Source organism: Sprattus sprattus (genome assembly GCF_963457725.1).
Source record: "Sprattus sprattus genome assembly, chromosome: 19".
Taxonomy (NCBI): domain Eukaryota; kingdom Metazoa; phylum Chordata; class Actinopteri; order Clupeiformes; family Clupeidae; genus Sprattus; species Sprattus sprattus.
The window spans coordinates 8,517,567-8,540,457 of record NC_137917.1 but is presented as its reverse complement, the minus strand read 5'-3'; the positions used below and the strand labels follow the sequence as shown (position 1 = coordinate 8,540,457).

The window sequence follows — 22,891 nt, the reverse complement described above, 5'->3', positions numbered from 1 at the left end:
CATGTCAAACACAGAATAAATAAGGATTTAAAACTTAAAAAGAAAACGTTTCAGGCCTTTGCATGATGTCGGACACTTTAAATAGTGGGCTGTTTGCTCGTGCGATAAGGAACTTGGCTTCCTGGTTGAAAACACCTTTTTCAGGTAAAGCCGCCACTCCCTCTTGCCAGTGTAAAAGATGGGCCGTCTCGTGCGTGTGACGTCATGACAACAGCAACGTTGACACACACCTCGACCCTGAACTGGCCTAATAGTCCAGGCAAAATAGCGTTTTACGAAAGACTAATTGTAAAATATTTGTTTTCAGCAAAGATAACTTCTGTGAAGTGTTCAGAACAACATACTTAAAGTCCTAAGAAATCCTAGTTGAGGAAATTTGTTTAATTCTCATAAATCTTAGATGTGTGCTAATAATGCATGCATTTTTTCCCTTTACTCTCTGTCTGACATGAGTGTTCCAGACACCACAGGTGAGGCTGTAGCTTTTGCTGTGAATGTGAAATTGTGTCTGATGTCCTCATGTGCAACCTTTGGATTCAATGCTTCCCTTAAAGGCACAATATGCAACAATTATGCTTCAGGATTAGGGTTAGGATAAGCAGTTTAACCTTAAAATAACAGCTTAAAAAAAAATTGGGGCGCTACAATGACTTTTAATATGGAGAATTGTGTCCGTGCCAATGGCATAGCAGGGTCGATAGGCATATAACTGCGTTCTGTAGTTTTGCCTGCCGATGCCCGCAGACCTGACTTGGATTACCTTCTGCCGATCTAGTAAGTAGCTTATTTGCCGTCTTGCTTAGTCTTGTGTTGCACATGATTGATGTTTGACTGTGTAAGAACAGTCGTTGAGTAATTAGTTTGTCATAATGTCAAAGTCAGCACATTTCAAGAGATTTCGTTAGTTTTAGCTGCTAGCATACCTTTAGCGAATAGCTATTAATCCAAAATGCACCTTTAAGGAAAGAAGTGAAGGTTAGAGTCTCATTCATGAATGACCCAGAATTTAGCATGCTAGCAAGCTTTTTATTAGGACCAACTGCACTGTTGCAAGGTTTTTGCATAGCTTGTAGGTAGTTTATCGCTAGTTTAGACTAAAACTCCTTACTAAGTTAAGAAAGAATATAAACACTACATTTGATGAATCATAAAAGAAAGTGCACCAAGAGGTGTGTAGTAATTTTACCAGAGCTTTTGAAGTGGTTTAAAATGAATGGCTTTACAAATACTGTATATGGCTTAACACCTAGTCAGTCGATTTTTTTTTATCAAGCTAGAAAACTCCCCAGGCCAAACAATAAAAAAAAAATCTCGGTGACTTGTCGAATCTCACAAAGGTGGCCCGCCCAGACATGCGCGCTCGCCTTCTCAAGTTTCCTGCGTACACGCAGTTTCCAACGTGACTCAACGCACTGTGACGTTAACCCCGCGAACAGAGAGCAAAAGGCCCGTTTCATCCCCACACTCTGAGTCTCGCTCTCAGTCCCCCAGTCAGCTTTGTCAAAAGACTGGGGCCTGCAGGGCTTCTGAGCACGGAGTGAGGGGTGTAGGAGAGCGCTCCCCATCTCTGCCCACCGAGTAAAGGTCATTCTCCACCAGTCTCAGATCTTTCGGAGAGTTTGTGTCCTCCTGAGAGGTGTCTGTTTCGAAAGCTGGCGGTGCGGACTCAGTGGGGGTTATGAATGGCCTGTACTCTCCCACCTCCATCTCCCCCTCCCCGCTGGGCTCCTTAAGGGGGTTAGTGTCTTTGAGGGCTGTGGTCTCGGTGGGCCCATTGAAGGGCTGGTAGGTATCCACGCCCAGTGCCCCGTACTGGTCCATGTCCAGTTCATCACGTAGAAGGTGGCTGTATACCAGTGTGTCATCGATGGAGTCGTAGATGTGTGAGTCATCGTCCTCAATGGTTTTGGGCATCCCGTGGAGGCCTGGCAGGAAGCTGTGGCCGTTGGGGTTGTAGATGGACACCTCGTGGGCCATCTGCTTCTTCTTCTTCCTGCTCAGCATTCAACATGAGTATTTCATGAGGTTAGATGCGATTAAATATAACTTCATGGTCACAATGAAATACACTAAGCATCTTACCGTAAGTGCAAAGGAAAGGTATTATTTACGGATGACTATGACTATGACTATGTATTACAGATCCATAGATATCCATACGATATAACTTACAACCGCAAGTAGTGATGCAGTTATGTAAACATTTTTATCTTAATGTCTGCAAAGCTCATTTATATGCAGTAGAGGTCCTCACCTGATAACAACACAGACTGCCACCGAAGCGCTAATCATCCCCAGAAGCAGAGCTCCCACCACACCCAGGATGACGGGAAGGGTGATTCCTGTGGAGCACACATCACACACAGGCCACTTCATAGACAAAATAATATATTTGAATAGAACACATTTGTAATCAACAACTTTTTGAAAAGTTACTGTAATTTTATTGAATTACATACTTTATTCTCAGTAACTGTAACAGATTTAAACATTTATTTTGTAATCAAATCACGTAACTCTGTGCCATGTTACTAGTTACTCCCCAACCCTGACAGTGCAACATCACTTAAGGAAAGACAGGCCTATGGAAGAGAGAGATAACACACCTTCGCTTCCAGTCCTGATGGAGGAGACACTGAAGTGCAGCGCCAGGCCTAGCGCTTCCGCCCGCGTGCGCACCTGGTCCATCTCGCAGTTCCGCAGCGAGAGCTTGAAGGGACCCTCCTTCACCGTTGGCTGTGTGTCCGACAGCCTCTTCACCACCATGGCGAGATCTTGCTTGTGCTCGTACTCATACTCCACGCCGGGCTCATTATTCAAACACCGCGGCTCCATGTGGTGCAGGAACTTCACCTTGGTTTTATAGTTATCGGGCACGCTAAAATTCCACGTCATGAGGTCGTCGTCTGGGAAACTCAAAGGATAGTTTGGGGAGAAGAACTCCTGCGTTGACTGCCCCTTCGGCAGGTCTACACTGACAACGGCGAGCGCTGGAGCACACAGGGACATTTATAAACCAGAGAATGCATAATAAACAGCACTTAAGACCTTAAAGATCTAACATGAACACATTAGGAAGTTTATTTTACACCCTCTCACTCACATTTGATGTCTTCTCCCCAAAACACATCGAAAGCTTGGGGCTCCAGCTTCTTCCTGCCAGGCACTTTAAGGACCACCTTTCCACCATTCAGGATTTGGACCCTGTTGATGGTGCCTATCGCACAAAACGACCCGAGGTGGACGTTCTTCGTCGTCTCCAGAGCGACGAGTTTGAATGTGTGCTCGTCGGGACAAGTGTCTGAGGGGGGAATCTGCGTCAGGCCCTTCTTGCTGAAATCCACGTGGAACGTCATCCTGACAGGAGCCCTCAGACACCAGTGGAACGTCCGGTTAAAGACAGAGAGGGAATCCACTGGCAGGACGGTATGCCTGCAGGGCTTTGTTTTACATTCTAAAAAAACAATGAGGCACGGGGTATCTGCTTAAGTAGTTGCTACTGAAAGCAGTTATTGTCTTACACCTTATACTAAGTTAAGTACTTCTGTGGAGGTCAACATTAGCGTGAAACAAGTGGCCTACACTTCATCTTTATTAAACACATTTTACTGCAAAATATATTTACTGCAATAATTCATTGCTTGGTTTTATATCGTTTTCACTGAATACAAATGAGCACAACGGCCAGCACACCAGGATGCTAAATCCACTCACCAATAACTTTCATGATCTCCACAGTGAAGACATCCCAGGGTTCTGTGCAGGTGAATGTCACGGAGACACTGCCGGCATCTCTCAGGACTGCCCCTGGCTGGCAAAAACTCTTGTCGTCCCCTCCAACACACACCGTACATTTTGATTTTGATGTATCAGTCCTGTTAATACTGACCACAGTGCCAGGGTAAACAGCCACTGCAGGGGAGAGAACAGGAGACATCTTGTGAGTTAGGAACAACACAAAACACAGCAGGCTTAAGTTTACAGTGACATCAAGTGTGAGATGCGGCCATGCTGGTACGGGATCTGGAAGACTTAATTCTGCTACATGCTGAGACTTGAGAAGTTTGTATGAGTTTAAGTTGTATGACAGTGATAATTCATATGCGACACCTCTGTGATTACTTTATGACAAAGCCTCCCTCACAGTGAAAACAAAAGCTAAAATAAAGATGCCATGTACTCCCTTCTTTGCCTCCTTATTTTTGCCTCACCCGATTGGACAGGCATCAACCAATCAACACAATAGCAGATCAATCAGAGTCTACCATAGTGGTCAAAAGAAAGATCATTCACATATCAGTCTCACAAATCAATCTGGTATATCAGTGTTATAAAATATACATCACTATCCATTTGGAACTCAAATTAATAATTAAATTAATGACTACAACCAAAATTATACATAGCGAGTTAAGGTTGAAGGCCTTAGGAGTTCTGAATAGAATAGGTCAGCAGCTCTGGTTCTATATGCTGGGTGGACATCTTAGAAATCGGCATAGGTTCACATTACTGGCTTTCAGATAACCAATAATGTTATTTTTGCTATTTTAACATCTGTACATTTCCTATGTAGAGATATCAAGGACTATGTGAGCAGCTTGGATATATTAGAAATAGGCACTACGTTATAAAAGTTAATATAAAAGTTAATCATCGCTTACCTGTTAAACTCCAGACAGGGGATGCAAATATTCCAAACAAAAACATAAAGCAGGCTGCCCTGAAAACTTGCGGAAGTTCTTTCATCATGTTAAACACAGAATAAATAAGGATTTAAAACTTCAAAAGAAACGTTTAACTTTAAGGCCTTTGCAAAATGTCGAACACTATTGATATTGGGCTATTTGGTCTTCCGATAAGATACTCAGCTTCCTGGAAGAAAACACCTTTTTAAGGCCACCAATAACCTCCATGGTCACAATTAAGACATCCCAGGGTTCTGTGCAGGTGAATGTCACGGAGACACTGCCGGCGTCTCTCAGGACTGCCCCTGGCTGGCAAAACCTCTTGTCGTCCCCTCCAACACACACCGTACATTTTGACTCTGATGTCTCAGTCCTGTTAATACTGACAACAGTGCCAGGGTCAACAGCCACTGTAGGGAAGAGAACAGAAGCCAACTTGTGAGTGAACACAAACAAGTTTGCAGTGACATCAAGTGTCAGATGCGGTCATGCTGGTGCGGGATCTTGAAGACTTAATTCTGCAGAAGCGCTTATTCACCCATAGAAGCTGAAATGTGCTGAGACTTGTGAAGTTTGTATGCGTGTAAGTTTTATGACAGTGATGTTTTGTATGACAGTGAAAATCCATATGCGACACACCTGTGATTACTTTATGACAAAGCCTCGCACACAGTGTAAACAGAAGCCTAAATAAAGATGCTCTTTGTTTCCCATGAACTTTCTCTTTTGCTTCCTAATGTGACAACAGCAACGTTGACACACACCTCGACCCTTAAGGTGTACAACAGAACCAACTGAGTTTTGGTACAGCGGTAAGATTGGCATTATGGGTACAGAATTCCGTGATCGGTGTCAATAGTGGTTAGTCTGCAGCCCCTGGTATACAAGAGAATTGGTGGTCCAGTGAGTGTTGCTTCCTTTCAAGCAGTTGACCCAGGTTTGATTCTGGTCAGTAACTCTAATCAGTTTATGATTTCATAAAGTTGCAGACTAAACATACGCCCCACACTGACTAGGTTACAAGAAGGGTGACTGCTGACTTCCTTTTAATAAAGAATCATTCAAATACAATTTTAAAAAACCTAACTGACTCAGCCTCGTAATGGAGGTGTGCCAACATGGCGTCATCAGGGCCAGTGAGGCGCACCCTGAAGGGGGTCTTTAACACGTCACACTCTTTGCTGTAAGATCATTTTTATTGTGCAACGCAAGCCTCAACTTGTGCTGTACAGCACTATGGCGAACCTGTGCTACCACTACTTTCTTGAACAACTTATCTGAAAAATGACTTTCAAAGTTCCACGTTAACTCTTGAATTGTCTGAACTGGAGTTGAATGCTCCATCACAGGAAGTGACTGCACCCTTGACGTAAATCCTGTATAGATTCAGGACATGTTACCTCACATTTCCCCAGTGCTCAGTAGTCTCTGTATTTTTGTCAGTAGTCTCAGCTGCCATAGTGGAGGTAGCACAGTCAGAAGCCCACGCAAGCTTTCTGTCTTCCTGTGGGAGACGTGCTCCGAATGTAAAGAAAAGAAAGAGGGTTTTTAATCTGTCTCAGGCCACAGGTCAGCCAAGCATAATCCTCTGATGTGCCCCATTCTGCCTGCATGACCAGTCTTTGTTTTACAAAGGTTTGTAGACTAGTTATAGCTACACTTAAGGCTATTTAAACTAGTTTAATTCCATAGTGTTGGCAGTTGTTCATCAACTGACCATTGAATAGAATGACAGCCATTTGTCCTACCAGTACAGATGATCAAAAACAAACAAAAAGGACACATTTGTGTCAAACCTGATTTAATCCATATGCAGTGACTTTGCAGTGAATATTGCTATTTCCAAAGTTGTTAGTGTCAGCTGTTCATGCTCCATTTAGCATATTTGCTTTAGTAGGCCTACATGCTATACAAATATTTTTTAAAGATAGGTAATTATCCTTTAGACTCTAAAAGTTTTTGTTTACTCTAAAGTTTAGAGTACCTCCACACTGCCATCTAGTGGTGATTGAGAGAAGAAAAAAACCAGCCTGGAGAATTTAAAATGAGAGGACAGGAACATTGAACAGGATTGAGAAACCCTAATCTGGACATCACAGAGTAATGGAGGATGCATGATAAGACGTAAACACAAAAAGAAGGCCTGCGTCATAGCTTTTTCACACCAAGAGTCTGTGAAGCTGAATCACGCTCCAGTTAGCATATAGAAAAGAAACATGCAGGAATATACCAGCAAGCTTTGGGGCAATTTCCTCATGTGCAACTTATGAATTGAATGCTTTCCTTAAGGAAAGAAGTGAAGGTCAGAGTCTCTTTCATGAATGACCCGCAACTTATATCAAAATAGTATGCAGGAATTCACCACTTCTTAAGGTATTTCGTTATAGGTAACAAATTTGGGCCTCATCTTCAAATTCATTTTGAGGGTACATGGTCATGTGAAAGAGAGATAGACACACCTGATGTTCCCAAGGGCCATCCTGGCTATGCATTATGTAGTTCTGTGGTTTGGGTCAGAACCCCACGCAAAAATGTAAGATGCTTAGTCTGGGAAGTCCCGCCCCACTTCTTCCGGCCAAATTGATTTTGCCTCTGCAGTGGGTCTGGCCAACTTCGGATAGCCGTTCATTTCAAGATTTCCAGAATCCTTGGAGCCAATCACAAACTGGCTTTTGGCTACCTGGCGCGCCATTGGTGGATTTAAACTTACCACGGCTACGTTACAAAATCTACTGCACGGAGAGTTTTTAAACATTGGACATGGTGGCCGCTGAAGCACCGCAAAACTTCGATAAGGCAAGTTTTCTTTGAAAACAGAACAGAAACTTGCCCTGGAACAATTCATACAGAAAAAATATGTGTTTGCTTTATTACCGATCGTTGTATCATTGTATAGTATCGTTGGTCTGATTGGTTAAAGGCGTGTCCAATTACGTGAGTGAAGTGGATCGCTAATGAGTAGTTGGCCAGACTAACTGAGCAAATGGAATGCAGTGAAGGGGCAGGGAATTCCCAGACAATAAGATGCTAACAATCAGGACCAACTGCACTGTTGCAAGGATTTTGCATGGCTTGTAGGTAGTTATCTTGCTAGTTAAGACTAAAAATAAAAATAGACATTACATTCGATGAATCTTAAAAGAAAACAATGCACCAAGAGGTGTGTAGTAATTTTGTATTCAACCATTTGAAAGTGCATTGTTAATTTAGTTTATTGTCATCACACCCATACAATATTCTCCTTTCTAACAAATCAGGAGCGCACACACTTGTAGCATTATTAGCTGGTAAAAACAAAAAAACACACATTCATTCATTCATTCATAGATTTAAACTCAAAAGAGGCATTTCTGAGAGAGAAAAAACACAATAAAATTCAGAAACACAACATGGTTGGTTGGGGGCAGGGTCCACCCCTATGGCGACCCCAGTGAACAGTCACGTGAAGGAAAAAGACAGATCCTTCATGCCCTGTGCCAGCCCTTCTTCAAATACAGTGTAATGCTCAAATAAATAGTTACTCACTCAGAGGTATTACATTTATATCAGACTCAACCAGCACCCAGACCATCAACAGTACTATTTACGAACACAGACATAACACCCTAGACGAGGGTAGCTAGCATTAATTCACTAGTAAAAGTGTGGCCAAGTGACCAATCTCCCAGTGACCTGGATGCAGAGGGAGGGCACTGACAGTACAGTGGATTCAGTGATTTGAACCCTGACCTATGCGGTGATGTTTGTCAAGCTCCTTTGGCTCAGAGAAACAGTGTTCAGTATCACGTCGACCCCACCCTGCCCCCACCCACGCTCCCGCTAGTCTGTGACCAGCCCATCACTCAGTGATAATGTGTGCTCTTGGGCAAATGGACACGGGTTGAGCACAAACATTACTCCATGGGTGGAGTGTATGTGTGCTCACATTAACACATTTGTATTTTACAGTGAGTGCATGTGTTGTGTTTGTGTGTGTGTGTGAGAGAGAGAGAGAGAGAGAGAGAGAGAGAGAGAGAGAGAGAGAGAGAGAGAGACTGCACACATGACAGTAAGTGTATGTGGAAAGGGTTGTGTTTCTGTATGAGAGAATTGGTATGTACAATAGAATGTGTGTGTTTGTGTGTGTGTTTGGGTATATGTGTGCCTGTGCCTGTGTCTGTGTTTGCATGTGTGTGCATGTTCACTGGGAATTTCTGTGTGTGCTTGTGCATGTCTGTGTGTGTGTTCATAGGGTATTTCTGCGTGTGTTTGTGTGTGAGTTTGCGTGTGTGTTGTTGGGTATTTGTGTGTGTGTGTGTGTGTATGTGTATGTGTGTCTATGTGTGTGTGTGTGTGCTTGTGCTACTCAGGGCCGCCCAGCCAGCGGGTGCTGGCCTTGCTGAGCATTCTTTGTTGTGTTCAGACAGAGGGACCTTTGTCCAATCCTGCCCCTTGCTCTTTCTGCACACACACACACACACACACACACACACACTCACACACACACACACACACACACACACACACACACACACACACACACACACACACACACACACACACACACACACACACACACACACACACTGGTCCAGCAAAGGAGCACGTCAGTCTTCTTTCACGTTGTTGTTGAGGTTGTGAGGCTGGGTTCTGGGGCCTCTGGATCTGCCGGGCAGAGAGAGTGCGAGCAGCACACTGATGATGTGCACATGAAAGTACATTGACCTGAAGGGGATGAAAAGAAGAGAGAGAGAGAGAGAGAGAGAGAAGAGAGAGTTTAGACTGAAGCAACGCTCGCTGTGGGAGAAAGGGGGAGTTCAGCTGAAAGGGAGATAAACAAAGAGGGCGTGAGAGAGAGAGAGAGTGAAAGAAATAGAGAGAAAGACAGGTAGTGTGTGTGAGAAAGAGAGTGTGTGACTTTGTGTATTTTATCTGAAAAACCTGCCTCTTAAATAACAGGCACTGTGTCTGAATACTTTGTACTCAAACATGCAAACGCCTTACTATCTAGTCCAGTGCACAGTATACTGGCAGTTTAGTGTACTGAGTGCAGTAGCTGAGATGAACAGGTTTACTGCAGCGTACTGAGTGCAGTGGTTGAGATGTTACAGGGCCCTCACCTGTAGTACTGAGGTTAAGTGTACTGTGTGCAATGGTTGAGATGTAACAGAGCCATCACCTGTAGTCCTGCGGTTTAGTGTACTGTGTGCAGTGGATGTTATGGCACAGGGCCTTCATCTGTAGTACTGAGTAACTGTAGGGTACAGTGCAAAGTGACTGAGCTGTCCACTATAGCATAGTTTAGTGTAGTGTACTATGCTGTCCTCTATAGCATAGTTTAGTGTAGTGCACTATGAGAACTGGCTGAGATGGAGCACACCTGTAGTATTGCATTGTGGGTTCTACTGCCAGCAGCAGGAAGGGCATGACGGTGTAGCAGATGGTGAGCTGGGTGGCGGCCCACGTCACCCCGTCATAGCTCAGCTTGAGCGCGCGGAAAGACAGGAAGTGATGTCGCGCACTCTTGCGCATCTGGAGGGGGGAAGGGGGGGGAGGGGGGAACACAAAGAGTAGTCAGGGTGGGATGACCCCTGAATGACAGAAGAAAGCAATGTGAATCAAGCTAAATGAGATGGTAATGTGTGTGTCTGTGTGTCCGTGTGTGTCTGTGTATCAGCGTGGGCTAATTGTAAACATGGTGTGGGTGAAGCCACATGAACAAGGAAGTGTGTGGGCTGGACTACATGACAGAATAAGGCCAGGCTAACATTCTGAAGAATGAGCTGTGTGTTCTATTCCATTTAATTCCATTCTACTCTATGGCTGTGGTAGGACTGTAGCCCCATTATGGCCAATGGCAGGAGAGCAGAGACTCACGGCACGGGCGGCCATTGTGATTGGGATGGCGGTGAGGAAGGTGAAGTAGTATCCTGGGTAGACGCCGTGCCACAGCGCAGACAGCACGAACGTCAGAGCCGTACGGTACCGGGACGCACGGTCATAGCACACACTTTAGAGGAGGACAAGAGACATAAATAGCTAACATTAACAACAGAGGCCATGGACGTTGGGTTCCTTTTAGCTTCCTACACATGCTGACACTGTGGCATGACTTAATATGATTGAATAGGTTCAGCAAGTAGTTTATTGCACTCAGGTAATGTCAATGCACATCTGAATTTTGAAAGATGCAGTATTTAGACATTTATACAGTATATAGTATAGTAAGTGTAGTATAGTATTACAGTGTTCTGATTATTTTTTCTAATGTTCGAAAAATATAATTGATTTAACAAAAACACAGAAAATTACTATACGAGAATTCTTATACATATAATATAATGACATAAGGAAAAAGTGATCTTCCACCATCCTACCACTACATTACTGCATATTGTCTGAAAGCATTATTGTGTTTCTTATCCAATACTCCATCAACGAGCAATCAAAGAAAAGTCTCACAATTTCAGCCAAATCCCCGTCTGAATGTTCCAGTTGTCAATGAACTTTTTAAAACTGGTCGCTGTCTGCAGGAAACAAAGACCAGATCAGTTAAGTGGGCATCAATTTATCTTAGGCTTAGGTGGATGATCATATCACTTGTGCTGGTGTTTAGACATGTTGTGCTCAATAAAGCTGTCAATATTAGTTAAATTCACTTACTCAACTTAGTCAAGAAGTATATGACCACATCTCACGCAGAAAATGTCAGCATGTTTGAAAAAAAACAAAACCCACCATAATATTTTCTGTTTACTTGCCTCAATTTCCCAAATATGAATATTGGAAATGAGGTCCCAGGACACTTCGCCCTTCTCATTAAGACCCTTAATGCCATAACCCGCTGCATTGTGGACGGCATCCGCTGGGGGAAAAAATGCCAAGCAAACATTACAGTGGAAATAGAACAAAGTAATACAGGCAAGTCATTTCCATTCATGCAAGGCATTTCATTTGCATCATAAATACTGCTCCAAATACTGTTGACATATCTGCACTTTAAATATATGCACTGACTGAACAAAGACAACTTTGAGCGGTAAATCTTTATCCTATAAAGTAGATAAACTAGTGTAGGTGACATGCTAATACTTCAAGGGAACAATGGTTTCCAAGGCCTCAAATCGCTTCAAAAGACAAGTATTTGAAAGGTCATGACCTTCTTTAGTGTTTGACTCCTCATTAGTTTCTCATTAGTGTAAATCACATACCTAATGTCCAGGCAAAGTAAAACTTGGGCCTGGCAGCCTGTATGGACACAAACGCGTACGCCAGCCTGGTGGGGAAGGGTGTCTCAGTGATGAAGTGGGGGTCTATGTTATAGGCGATGGGGAACGCTTTGGTGACGCTGAAGAACACTACCAGACATCCAGCACAGATGAGCAGCTTATGGACCACAGCGCCCTGCAGGGAAAAAACATACTCAACACAACCCTCATAACACACTCAACCCTCATTACACACACAACACAACCCTCATAACAGTCAACACAACCCTTATAACACACTCAACACAACAGTTTATTTAATTTGATTTCCTTTAAAGAATGACATGGATGGGGTTATTTCAATTAAGTAGGTTAAAAACTGACATCACTGATTTTTCATTTGAAGGCCGACGAATAGTTCACTGAATGTAAAATACTGCCTCTCTGTGACAGCTCTCAGATGGTAGTTTATGTTTTCTTGAGAGTGAACACATTTAATGAGCATTATATGGTGACATAAATGTCTCAGATTTGTAATAAAAAAGTAGCCAAAAGGACACCCACAAGCTGGGCAACAGTGCCCATAACTATGGAATCAGATCAATGCCATAAATATTTTGTAATCTGTAATATAGATTTTGCATCTGTAATATAGATTTAGTATCTGTGAAACCATCTACACTTTCAAAACCTATCTACAGATACAGATTTCAAATACGAAATGTATCTACACTTTCAAAAACTATCTTCACTTTCAAAATCTATTTACAGATACAGATTTCAAATACGAAATGTATCTACACTTTCAAAAACTATCTACACTTTCAAAATCTATCTGCAGATACGGATTTCAGTTACGCATTACGGATTTCTGTTACGAATTACAAAATCTTTTTGGCACTGTCTTTACTTCCTTTCTAAAGAGCCAATCAGCGCTTTTGGCAGATTTTCTTAAGCGCCAATCAACACATTGTATCCTTTACTGACTAGCCAATCAGCGCTAGCTTGCTGGCAACTGCTGGCCCGCTCATTATTCAATAATTATAAGGTAAATCTGCCACCACTCGGCCTAGGGAGAGATCTGGGGTCTCCCCCGCACGGTTTGAATAAAATTCGGTGTACGAACGCTGTGGGGGAAGTTACACAAGCATGCCTTATGTCTGGCCCAAAGGGCTGATGAACACCTGTACTATTAAGTTAATCTTAGGCTCTGGCGATTCAGAGATCGCTTGGCTGCAGAACGCATTGTAACTAAGAAATTGGTCTCAACCACATCTAACAAATACAATCTAATGAAAGTGTGACGAGAACTCCAGCTTGCTGCCTCATATATCTCTTCCACTGAGACGCTAGAAAACTCGCTTCCACAAAAAATACACAATAAAGCGTTTTCAAGGACTTCAGAAAATGGTTACAACTAGGCTGCCCCAAAGTGCCATGAAAAGAAACGAAAATGACATTGCAAGGTGGTTTTGAAATCAGGCTGGTCATTATCCAGTTGTTGAGGATGCATATGCACTTAACGGTATACTCCCATCATCACTTAGCATGTGTCTGGAGAACAAGACAATAGCAGTCTGTCTGCTAAATGTTCTCATCGTGATAATGGGTCATATGAATGCTGTGAATAGGAGATCTGTCACGAAAATGTTAACGTTAGCTTTCGTTAGCTACCAAAGCAGATCCTAATATCTTCCATACAACGACAAGGATCTTTGAAACAGGTGGAACGAAGTGTGGAGTGAAAACCACTGACTTTGATTGTGCGTTTTACAATAACTTTATTAACAACTCCAAATATAGGACTTCTTACTTGTGCCATTTCTCGGTCTCTGATCCATGACTGCTGCCTGCATACACCGTTTCACTCAACTTTCCCCAGTTACCAGCAAGCTAGCGCTGATTGGCTAGTCAGTAAAGGATGCAATGTATTGATTGGCGATTTAGAAAATCTGCCAAAAGCGCTGATTGGCTCTTTAGAAAGGAAGTAAAGACAGTGCCAAAAAGATTTTGTAATTCGTAACAGAAATCTGTAATGCGTAACTGAAATCCGTATCTGCAGATAGATTTTGAAAGTGTAGATAGTTTTTGAAAGTGTAGATACATTTCGTATTTGAAATCCGTATCTGTAAATAGATTTTAAAAGTGAAGATAGTTTTTGAAAGTGTAGATACATTTCGTATTTGAAATCCGTATCTGTAGATAGGTTTTGAAAGTGTATGGTTTCACTATACAAAATCTATATTACAGATGCAAAATCTATATTACAGATTACAAAATATTTATGGCATTGATCTGATTCCATACATAACCATAAGGGAATTTAGGTCAATAAGGTTAACAGTCTGAATCTGCTAAATGACAAAACTGCTTATCTCTACCACGCCAGTGAGAATTTATGACACTATGTTTGATTGTTGAGTGCCATTATTAAGGTAGCGCAAGACTCAGGTTAAGGGTTTTGTGTGTGTGTGTGTGTGTGTGTGTGTGTGTGTGTGTGTGTGTGTGTGTGTGTGCGCGCGACAATAGCTGTTCTCCTGCTGAATGTGCTATTGTCTCACCACTGGCGAGGGCGAGGGCATCTTGTCCCAGCCGTTCTGCACAGACATGCCCTGAGCCCCCGGCCTCCGCAGCCTGTGCTGGAGGTGCCTGCCCTCGATGAAGGCCACATAGTCCTTATAGTTGCTGCAGGGTCCCACCAGCACACTGAAGAAGTTAAGGTTGTAGCTCAGGTACTGCAGCAGCGAAGGTTTGGATCTGGGTGAGAAAAACCCCATTTCAGCTGTGTTTAAAGCCCAAACAGGCAATACCCAGCCCACGCCACCTGAAAGAATTCACTGCTTGTTTCAACCACACACACATATTTGCTTGCATTTGGACTTCCATGGGAGGAAACACTTCTTGATCCTGACAGAACAATTTCAGTGAAAGCTTTATGGTCTGTAAACAACCTCTAATAACAGCTTCACATACAGGTAAGGAAAAAGATGCTATCCTCTGCAGTATATCACTGTTTGTACAGGTATAATTTGGCTCTGTACTGTGGTGTTTTGATTAGAAGCTTAATGACTCTTAGGTTATGCTGCTGACCAGATTACCTCAGATAAGTACATTCAAATCCATTTTGGGTGAGCAGCATTCAAAGTGTAGCGCTTTTTACCCAGACTAAACTATCATTCAAAGTAACCGGTCACGTTACTGCTAACTGTTTATAATCTACCCCTTGAAATCCACCAAGTGCATTCATGGTTAAAGGCAAAATATGCTCTAATTAATTTAAAACACCACTTTATAAGTCAGTTTAAGACACAACTGTTTGTATTAAAAAACAAATTAAACATTTCTATACCGTATACATCCAGACATTTTTCTATATATTTCCATATATTTTTCGATTGTTCATAAAAATCCAAATGTACCATGTGAAATACTTACACTACAGCCTGGTCTTTTTGCTCTGGTGTTAGTGTCTCTTCTTTACACATGCCTGATAACACAGAAGATGTAACTTCAGGGCCACATCCAATATCAATACAATATACATATAGGAATTGTGTGTTAAGGTGAAGTTGTTTGGCAGACACGTTTATCCAAAGCAACTTACGAAACATATTTTAACAGTTAGAACATTAAAAATAACAATATCACATAAACAATACATCATAGATAAATCCAATATATCTACATAAAGTATTATATGAACTAAGTATTAATACATAGAAATATATACACACAGACACAGTGTATATACACATAGACACAGTGGCATGTAAAAAGTCTGGGCACCCCTGGTCAAATTTTCTGTTGGTCAAAAATTCTGTGAATAGTTAAGTGAGTAGAAGATGAACTGATCTCCAAAAGGCATAAAATCAAAGATGAAACATTATTTTCAACATTGTAATCAAGATTCGTGTTTTTTGCATGTTTTCTTATTTTGTACAGAATGAAAAAAGGGGTAAGGAGCAGCATGCTCTTTAATTCTCTTGTTAGGGCTATGGCTGGTTCACAATCGCTGTAGTAAAGGCCAGGTGAGCTTTATGAATACTCAGACTCCTTAAACCGTGTCCCAAAAAATCAGCCCTCTGACACTCAGACAAAGCAGGAGAAGGCTATATGAAGACTGTAAAGCATTTTCCAGTAGCCGTTTCCTCAGTTCGTAATGTAATTAAGAAAAGACAGCTAACAGGAAAGGTTTAGGTCAAGTAGAGGTCTAGAAGAGCAAGAAAACATTCAGAGAGGTTTGCTAGAAAGGCAAATCAAAACCCCTCTGACTGAAGACCTTCAGGTAGATTTAGCAGACTCTGGCTTGGAGGTGCACTGTTTTACTGTGCAACAACACCTGCACAAATATGAATTTCATGGAAGTCTCATCAGAAAAAAAAACATTACTGCATTCTCACCACAAATTGGAGGTGTGGATACACCTCAAAACAGCAGTGCACACAGGACAGCCCAAGAATCTCACAAAACTAGAAGCCTTTCGCAAGGAAGAATGGGCAAAAGTACCCCAAACAAGAATTGAAAGACTCATTAGCTGGCCACAAAAAGCATTTGCAAGCTGTGATGCTTACCAAAGAAAGGTGTTAGTAGGCGCTGAAATCTGTGTTCAAAGTTTAAAAGATGCTATTGAACAATAGCATTTTAATTTCAATACATTCATTCTGTGATTTTATATTCAAATATCATTGTTACAAGCTGCTAGCTATTTTGAGCAAGGGTTCCCCAAACGTTTGCGTGCCACTGTCACAGAACAGAAACCTATACACATGTACATGTAGGGACAGATAACAAATACATTAACATGAAAGATGTGTCTTGAAGTGGTGGGCCTTTGAGTATTACATTTGGTACTGCAATGTCCTTACCATCATGCACCTGAAATGCGAGGGTGGTGATCTTCTGTGTGACTATCATCAGAGGCCTGGAAAAGAAGGCATTTTGTGACCTTAAGAAACGGCTGAAAGATGCTAAATCTGATCACCTCTTTCTAATGTTTGGTGATACTGTCTAAACCAGACCTGTGCAAAGTGCAGCCCCAGGGCCATTTGCGGCCTCTTGACCGTCCCTGACCGGCCCGCGGAGGTCAATGGTAAATTAGGAATCAAACGTTAATACGTTCAAACGTTATTACTTTTAATTAGTATACTTATACTTTGCATTGCAAGCTTGCTCTCGTGTGTGTGTGTGTGTGTGTGTGTCATGTATACTGGTCGTCTTGGCACACCTTTAATACTGCAAAAACATGCACATTTTTCATGCTGAATTGAGTTCAGCCTTTATGTCGGGCCCTCCACAACAGTCCCACTATATCATATGGCCCCTTGGAGAAATTAATTGCCCACCCCTGGTCTAAACATTTGGGTAGTTAGAGATTTGGGTTGTTATCGATACAGGATATTCAGCAAAGGAAAAAGTCCAGGGTATGTGACCGTCTCATGACACTGTAATGAAGAGGGGTGGAGGGCAACAAACTGGAAACAAACTGGTTTCTGTGATCCAATCAATCACAACAAGCAGGCACCTAATCACCACTTAACATTCTGGCTATTTCAGATGAAACCTCCCTACCATAATTCAACAACATCATGGTCAGGAAATGCACCTCAGCAAGAAAATGTACCGGTCCATCAAGTGTTGTAGCCAAGACAGTGCATATGATGAGTGATGGATGCGAAAAGGTTAGGGTTGAATGGCTAATGTTGGTTGGGGAACACAGATTCCACTAAATGCTGCATTCAAGTCAAAACATTATAATTGAACACATTTATTCAAGTTATTCAACCAAGGCATCCTGAACACTTGCTTCCTTTAAAGAGAGCCTACCCCTTAACTGATGTATTATTATCTAGTCATTCCTTGTGTCAATCTCTTTGATGATCTTACACTAAGATCTGTGTGTGAGCATCTTCTTGAAAATAATTAGGAAGTGAACGTGACTAGAGTGCACCTATTAGCTGCTTTCAGAGCCACAGGATGTGGAAATGGAGACTAAAAGATTAAACGCTTTGTTCTGGAAGAACCTCCATGACCAGACATGCAATTGACATCAATTACTCACAGACATAACGTCACAGAGTTCAGACACCATGGGGAAAAAACATCCCACTTTCTACACACCGCTTCAGTGATTTCATATATCCTCCTTTGTAAGAGTGTGTCTGGCTGGTGTTCACACTAAATAGATATTTCTGTTTGAGTGCCATGTCTGTATTTCCTATGAGTTGAGACAGTGTCCAGTTCTCAAACGCAAGGCTAACAAATTTAATTTCTACTGGAAATACCCTTCCTCTTAAACAGAGCCTCCCAAAGAGAAGGGCTTTCCGCGCTTGGTACTGTGGCCTCAGTGAAGCGACAATCACTGTGTACTTGTTTCATTCAGGCCTACGTGGAAAGAATGTCCTCTGTTTTGGCAAAGATACTGGCCACTTTGTGCCACTGTTGCACTTTGCTCAGTCACGTGACCAGGGCTGCGTCCAGCATTGGCTTATGATGCCAGGTCTGGGCTGGCTTCGCCAGGAACGCCATAGAGAAAGACCCGAGCTGAAGTTGAGTCATCACTATTGTCTCTGGCATGCCCCGGGCAGGAAACACAGGCGGTTTATGACACCAAACACGTCAAAGTGACATCAGTCTATCTCACTTTACAAACACTCATGATCAGTCTGCATATCAGCTTCTTGAAAATCATATGACCCTTAAGGGTTAATGGTTGGTGGTGGAACTCTCTGAAGAAAGGTGCCATCTAGAACTGTGTCAGTGTACTGTCTACGTTCTGCCCAGACCTTAAAAAAATTGCTTTTCAGAACTCGAAAATGTGCTGAGGGGGTTCCGAGAACAACCTTTAAAGGCACAAGCAGAAACAAATGAGAAGGTCCCACGTACACACTCTAAGGACACCATCCACGTCATTTTTTTTCATAGAGAAACTGGACTGGGAACATTTCCAGAAAATTAGACTAATTCTGGAAAAGGCAAGCCCTGCCCTCTCTGCCAAGCCTTCGGGGAATCCCTGACGCTGTCGTCCAGGGCAAAGCAGTTTTGCAACATCAGTAATGTTTGCAACAGTTGCCCAAACAGATTGTATGAATACACATCACTTGATAATGAATGTGTTACGATATGAGGTTCATTTTCAATTATTTACACACACACACACACACACACACACGTACAGAAGAGGCAGTGAACCAAGGCGACAATCACCTCATTAGGAGTAGATAGGGTAGAATATCTTACCCGAGACGACTTTAACATGATGCCAGGAAGTGCCACATTCATACAAAGAGCCCTTCAGTCAGGGAATGACTGTTCTACCATCCCTTGAGAAGCTCTCTTTATTACATTAACTGACTCTAAAGCACTCCTTCTTTCCTATAATTTCCCAGTCGGTTCAACCGAGCTTCGTTCAAAGTTCAGCAGGGGACAGTCCTCGAAGGGAAAGGAATTAAAATGCAGGCCTGTCTGTGTTCGTAGTACAGGGAGCCAGCGCTGAAAGAGCGTGGGAAGACGCAGGGTCGCCGAGAGAGCTGTGAGCGAGTGACAGTGGTCTCACACATGGGCTGGCTATTCACTGGATTAATAGGAGGCAGCTGACGCCCGTCCATCTCCTCAGAAAGAGCTGCTTGTGCGCAAACGGCTGACAAGTCCCGAAGAGAGGCTGAGTTGGGAAGTTGGTCTGGCCGCACTTCGGGCCTAGACCGGCACCAGATCAGTGCCAGATCAGAACTGGGTCTGCGCTGGGTCAGGGTCAAGCCCACGCCAAATCAGGGAGGAGCCCATGCCAAATCAGGGCCAAGCCCATGCCAAATCAGGGAGGAGCCTGTGCCACATTTCCAGTGTCTGCATATGCTCTGTGTCAGTGGAGACAGGGCAGTCAGGTAAAACAATGACACAACTGGACGTGGCCTTATCTCTGTTTCTGTTTATTCTTGGGAGTGTTGGAGCCTCCCTGCCACCAACTCAGCTGATAAGGAAGGAGTTAGACCCAGGCACCACAGGAGTGGCTGAATCAACAGGACCGTGCCCACAAATATCTCAGATATGTGTGGAGGTCATAGATGAAGGGCAAATTAGCAGGTAATGATGAAAACACAACTGTGTGACGTTATCTATGGTCTAGACTTTCCCTTCAAATTTTCCCAGGATTGACTTGACCTACAACTGGATTAAGTCACTTAACTGCTGTCTAGCAGTGCTAAAGCAAGTATACGGTGTGTGTGTGTGTGTGTGTGTGTGTGTATGTGTGTGTGTGCGTGTGTGTGTGTGTGTGTGTGTGTGTGTGTGTGTGTGTGTGTGTGTGTGTGTGTGTGTGTGTGTGTGTGTGTGTGTGTGTGTGTGTGTGTGTCAGTGTAAGTGTGCTGTGTGCTGGTGCATGTGTGTGTTTTGACAGAATGATATCAGACACTGGGAGGTCAAGCTCACCCTGAGAAGTCCGTCGACAGGATGCCATAGTTAAAGATGAACACCCTGCTGACCTGACACACTGTGAGGTACCCCATGGCTGCAATCATTGAATAACTGTGGGAGAAACACAGCACAGTGTCTTTAAAAAGGCTACTATAAACATTTCTATAGGTGAACAATATGGACATTTTAGTCTTCCGGGCAAAACAGTCAGGTTGGTGACATGCACTAAAACAATGTTACCTTTATCTACAAGCATAGACAGCACAAACAGGAGAATACCATGTGGGTGACTTGCCAACATTCATCACATTCCACCAATAGTAGGATACAACAGAAAGACAGGTCTTTCTGGATGCTGTGACCTAGACCCATCTGACTAATCATAGCCGTCAATGGAAAAACAGAGTGCTACTGGTGTATTGCAATCTGCTGGACAGCTTGACAGGCGTCAAAATGTTTTGGTTGTGACAGGTGTTTGTGTTTTTATACTACGTTGTGGAACAGGCTGACTTGAGTTGACTTTACCTCTGAATGTTGTGTTGGCTTGCCATGACCATGATTGCATAACAAGCCAAAACCAGGATGAAAAGATGTGAGGCATACCTGCAAAAAGAAAAAAGAAAGAGCAAAAGAATAAAAAATTACCATTGAGAACGTCCCCTCCAATCAAAGGTATCGAAATAATTCCCATTCACCTCAATTGGACTAATATTTTGTGCTTACTGCAAGTTTCGATGTGTAATCTATTGTTGTCAGAGCAATGAAAGTGTTTTACCAAAGTTTCATCGTTGCACAGTGGAATCGAAATGGGATCACTTACCAGCCAAAGCAGAATATGGCAAAACAGCTGCCGAGAAGAGTGACAACGGCATGGCGGACCACAGGACCAACACGCCGGTGGCTGAGAGAGAGACGGAACCAGAAGGCCAACACAAGCCCAAATATCTGGCAAACTAAGAAGTTCACCTACAAGGGAGTGAAAATGCGAGTGGGAGAGGGGTCAGAGATGGGGACAGAGACCACACTGTTTAAATGAATGCTCTAATTCTATTGTCTAACTCAAGCATGGTTTTCCCAGGTTATGGCTGAATGGAACTCTATACATAAGACCCATATAATAAGAAGGGAGTATGTATGTGTGTATAAGTGTGTGTGTGTGTGTGTGTGTGTGTGTGTGTATCTGTGTCAGTGTGAGTGTGTGCGTTTGTGTGGATGTGCTTGGCATGAAAAATCTTTTTGCAGAGGACAAACACAGCCAGGTCTTTCCACTGGATGCAGAACTTTTGTCATTATTTTGTTAAATGTACAGTGCTGCAGTCATGCTGAAGCGCATGTGGCCAAAACCAAAAAGCATAGCGCTTGTGACGCATCCTCCGCGAATAAACCCGCACACACCCAAAAAAAACAACTCTTTTCATGAGTATGCAACTGATCAAGCAACCAAAGCAAACAGACTCCCAGAAGCATCAATGCCATGAATCCTGTACACCTCATTAGCAGCCACAGCACGATCCCAAACCATCTCTGTAATAAGCTTAATGTTTATGAAAGCAACTTTTGGTCACCACAGCAACAGGATGACCAGATCACTCTATTCAAAGCCAACACAAACAACTTTCGGGAAATTCTAGACCCAATATATCTTTCGACGCAGCAGTAGGAGACAATTGGACGTTTTCAACACCGAAAGGCAAACTTCCTACCTGGTCCAAAGGGACCCCAACGATGTCGCTGACTGGAGACAGAAGCACAGAGCCCGTGGTTCTATGGGTGACACTTTCCTCCCCCATCCTTCATTTTACGCTTTAAGTTTAGCTCCACGATTTCAGTAGAGTGAAGTAGTTTTTTTCTAAAACCATGTGGATTAAATAAATACAAAATTATCCAACGAACTCTGTGGACCTTGTGAACGTAAGAAAGTTACATTGTAGCCTGGTGGTGAGACGCACAGCTGAAATGTCTGAGACGTTGTTTGAATGACGTTCCAAGCCTACTACAGTCCAACCACACACAACACGGCTTGACCAGCAACTTCAATGAATTCATGATCGCTCAAAGGCGGGGCAAATACGTCACTCTGTCGGTTGCAGTGCAGTACCAAGTTTGCGTTTGGCAATGTGGGAACACTGGTCGCTCGCATACGCTCGGATATGCTTTATAGCCCAATTAATCAATCAGAAATATGCTTGAAAAAATAAATAATTCTGTCAATGCTATCAACTGAATCAGTGTTTGTTTAATTTGCAAGTGTTGTGGTTGGCATAAGGCATCATCATAACTCACGTTAAAACTAAAATACTTAACATGGTAGACTAATTGAGCCCATGTGGAAATGCAGACCATTATTTGAATCATCGATATTTCTAATGCCACTGTGTCTTTTCACTATCTCTTAAGAAAATACGGTGTAGGTCGCAGATTTTTCTTGTTAAAGAAAACAATATTAAAAATGTATTCAGAGACTCATGAATCAGTGCAATTCATAGGATCAGTTGGCTTCCGAACAATGAAACGCTTATCAGCCCACAACTGCATAGGCTTCAAAGTAAATATGCGGCGATCAGAATGCAGTGGAATAACATTCACCCATCAACTCAGAGACACATAGGCTAC

At 42.8% G+C, this 22,891-nt stretch overlaps 2 protein-coding genes across 2 annotated transcripts; both read right to left on the bottom strand.

Annotated features, from left to right (window-relative positions):
* Positions 1-1,500: 1,500 nt before the first annotated feature.
* LOC308380111 (uncharacterized protein) lies at positions 1,501-4,746 on the bottom strand (the record flags this gene model as incomplete). The annotated part of the gene is made up of 6 exons (XM_080857386.1): positions 1,501-1,993; positions 2,255-2,342; positions 2,607-2,990; positions 3,104-3,454; positions 3,715-3,912; positions 4,662-4,746. 6 exons carry the CDS (start codon positions 4,744-4,746, stop codon positions 1,501-1,503), a joined length of 1,599 nt encoding a protein of 532 aa, XP_080713512.1.
* Positions 4,747-9,271: 4,525 nt separating this feature from the next.
* Positions 9,272-22,068, bottom strand: mboat1 (membrane bound O-acyltransferase domain containing 1; the record flags this gene model as incomplete). Its single annotated transcript, XM_080857538.1, has 13 exons — positions 9,272-9,389; positions 10,045-10,196; positions 10,542-10,674; positions 11,127-11,187; positions 11,422-11,529; positions 11,876-12,068; positions 14,434-14,629; positions 15,308-15,359; positions 16,738-16,793; positions 20,294-20,389; positions 20,804-20,881; positions 21,099-21,244; positions 21,982-22,068. 13 exons carry the CDS (start codon positions 22,066-22,068, stop codon positions 9,272-9,274), a joined length of 1,476 nt encoding a protein of 491 aa, XP_080713664.1.
* Positions 22,069-22,891: the final 823 nt, after the last annotated feature.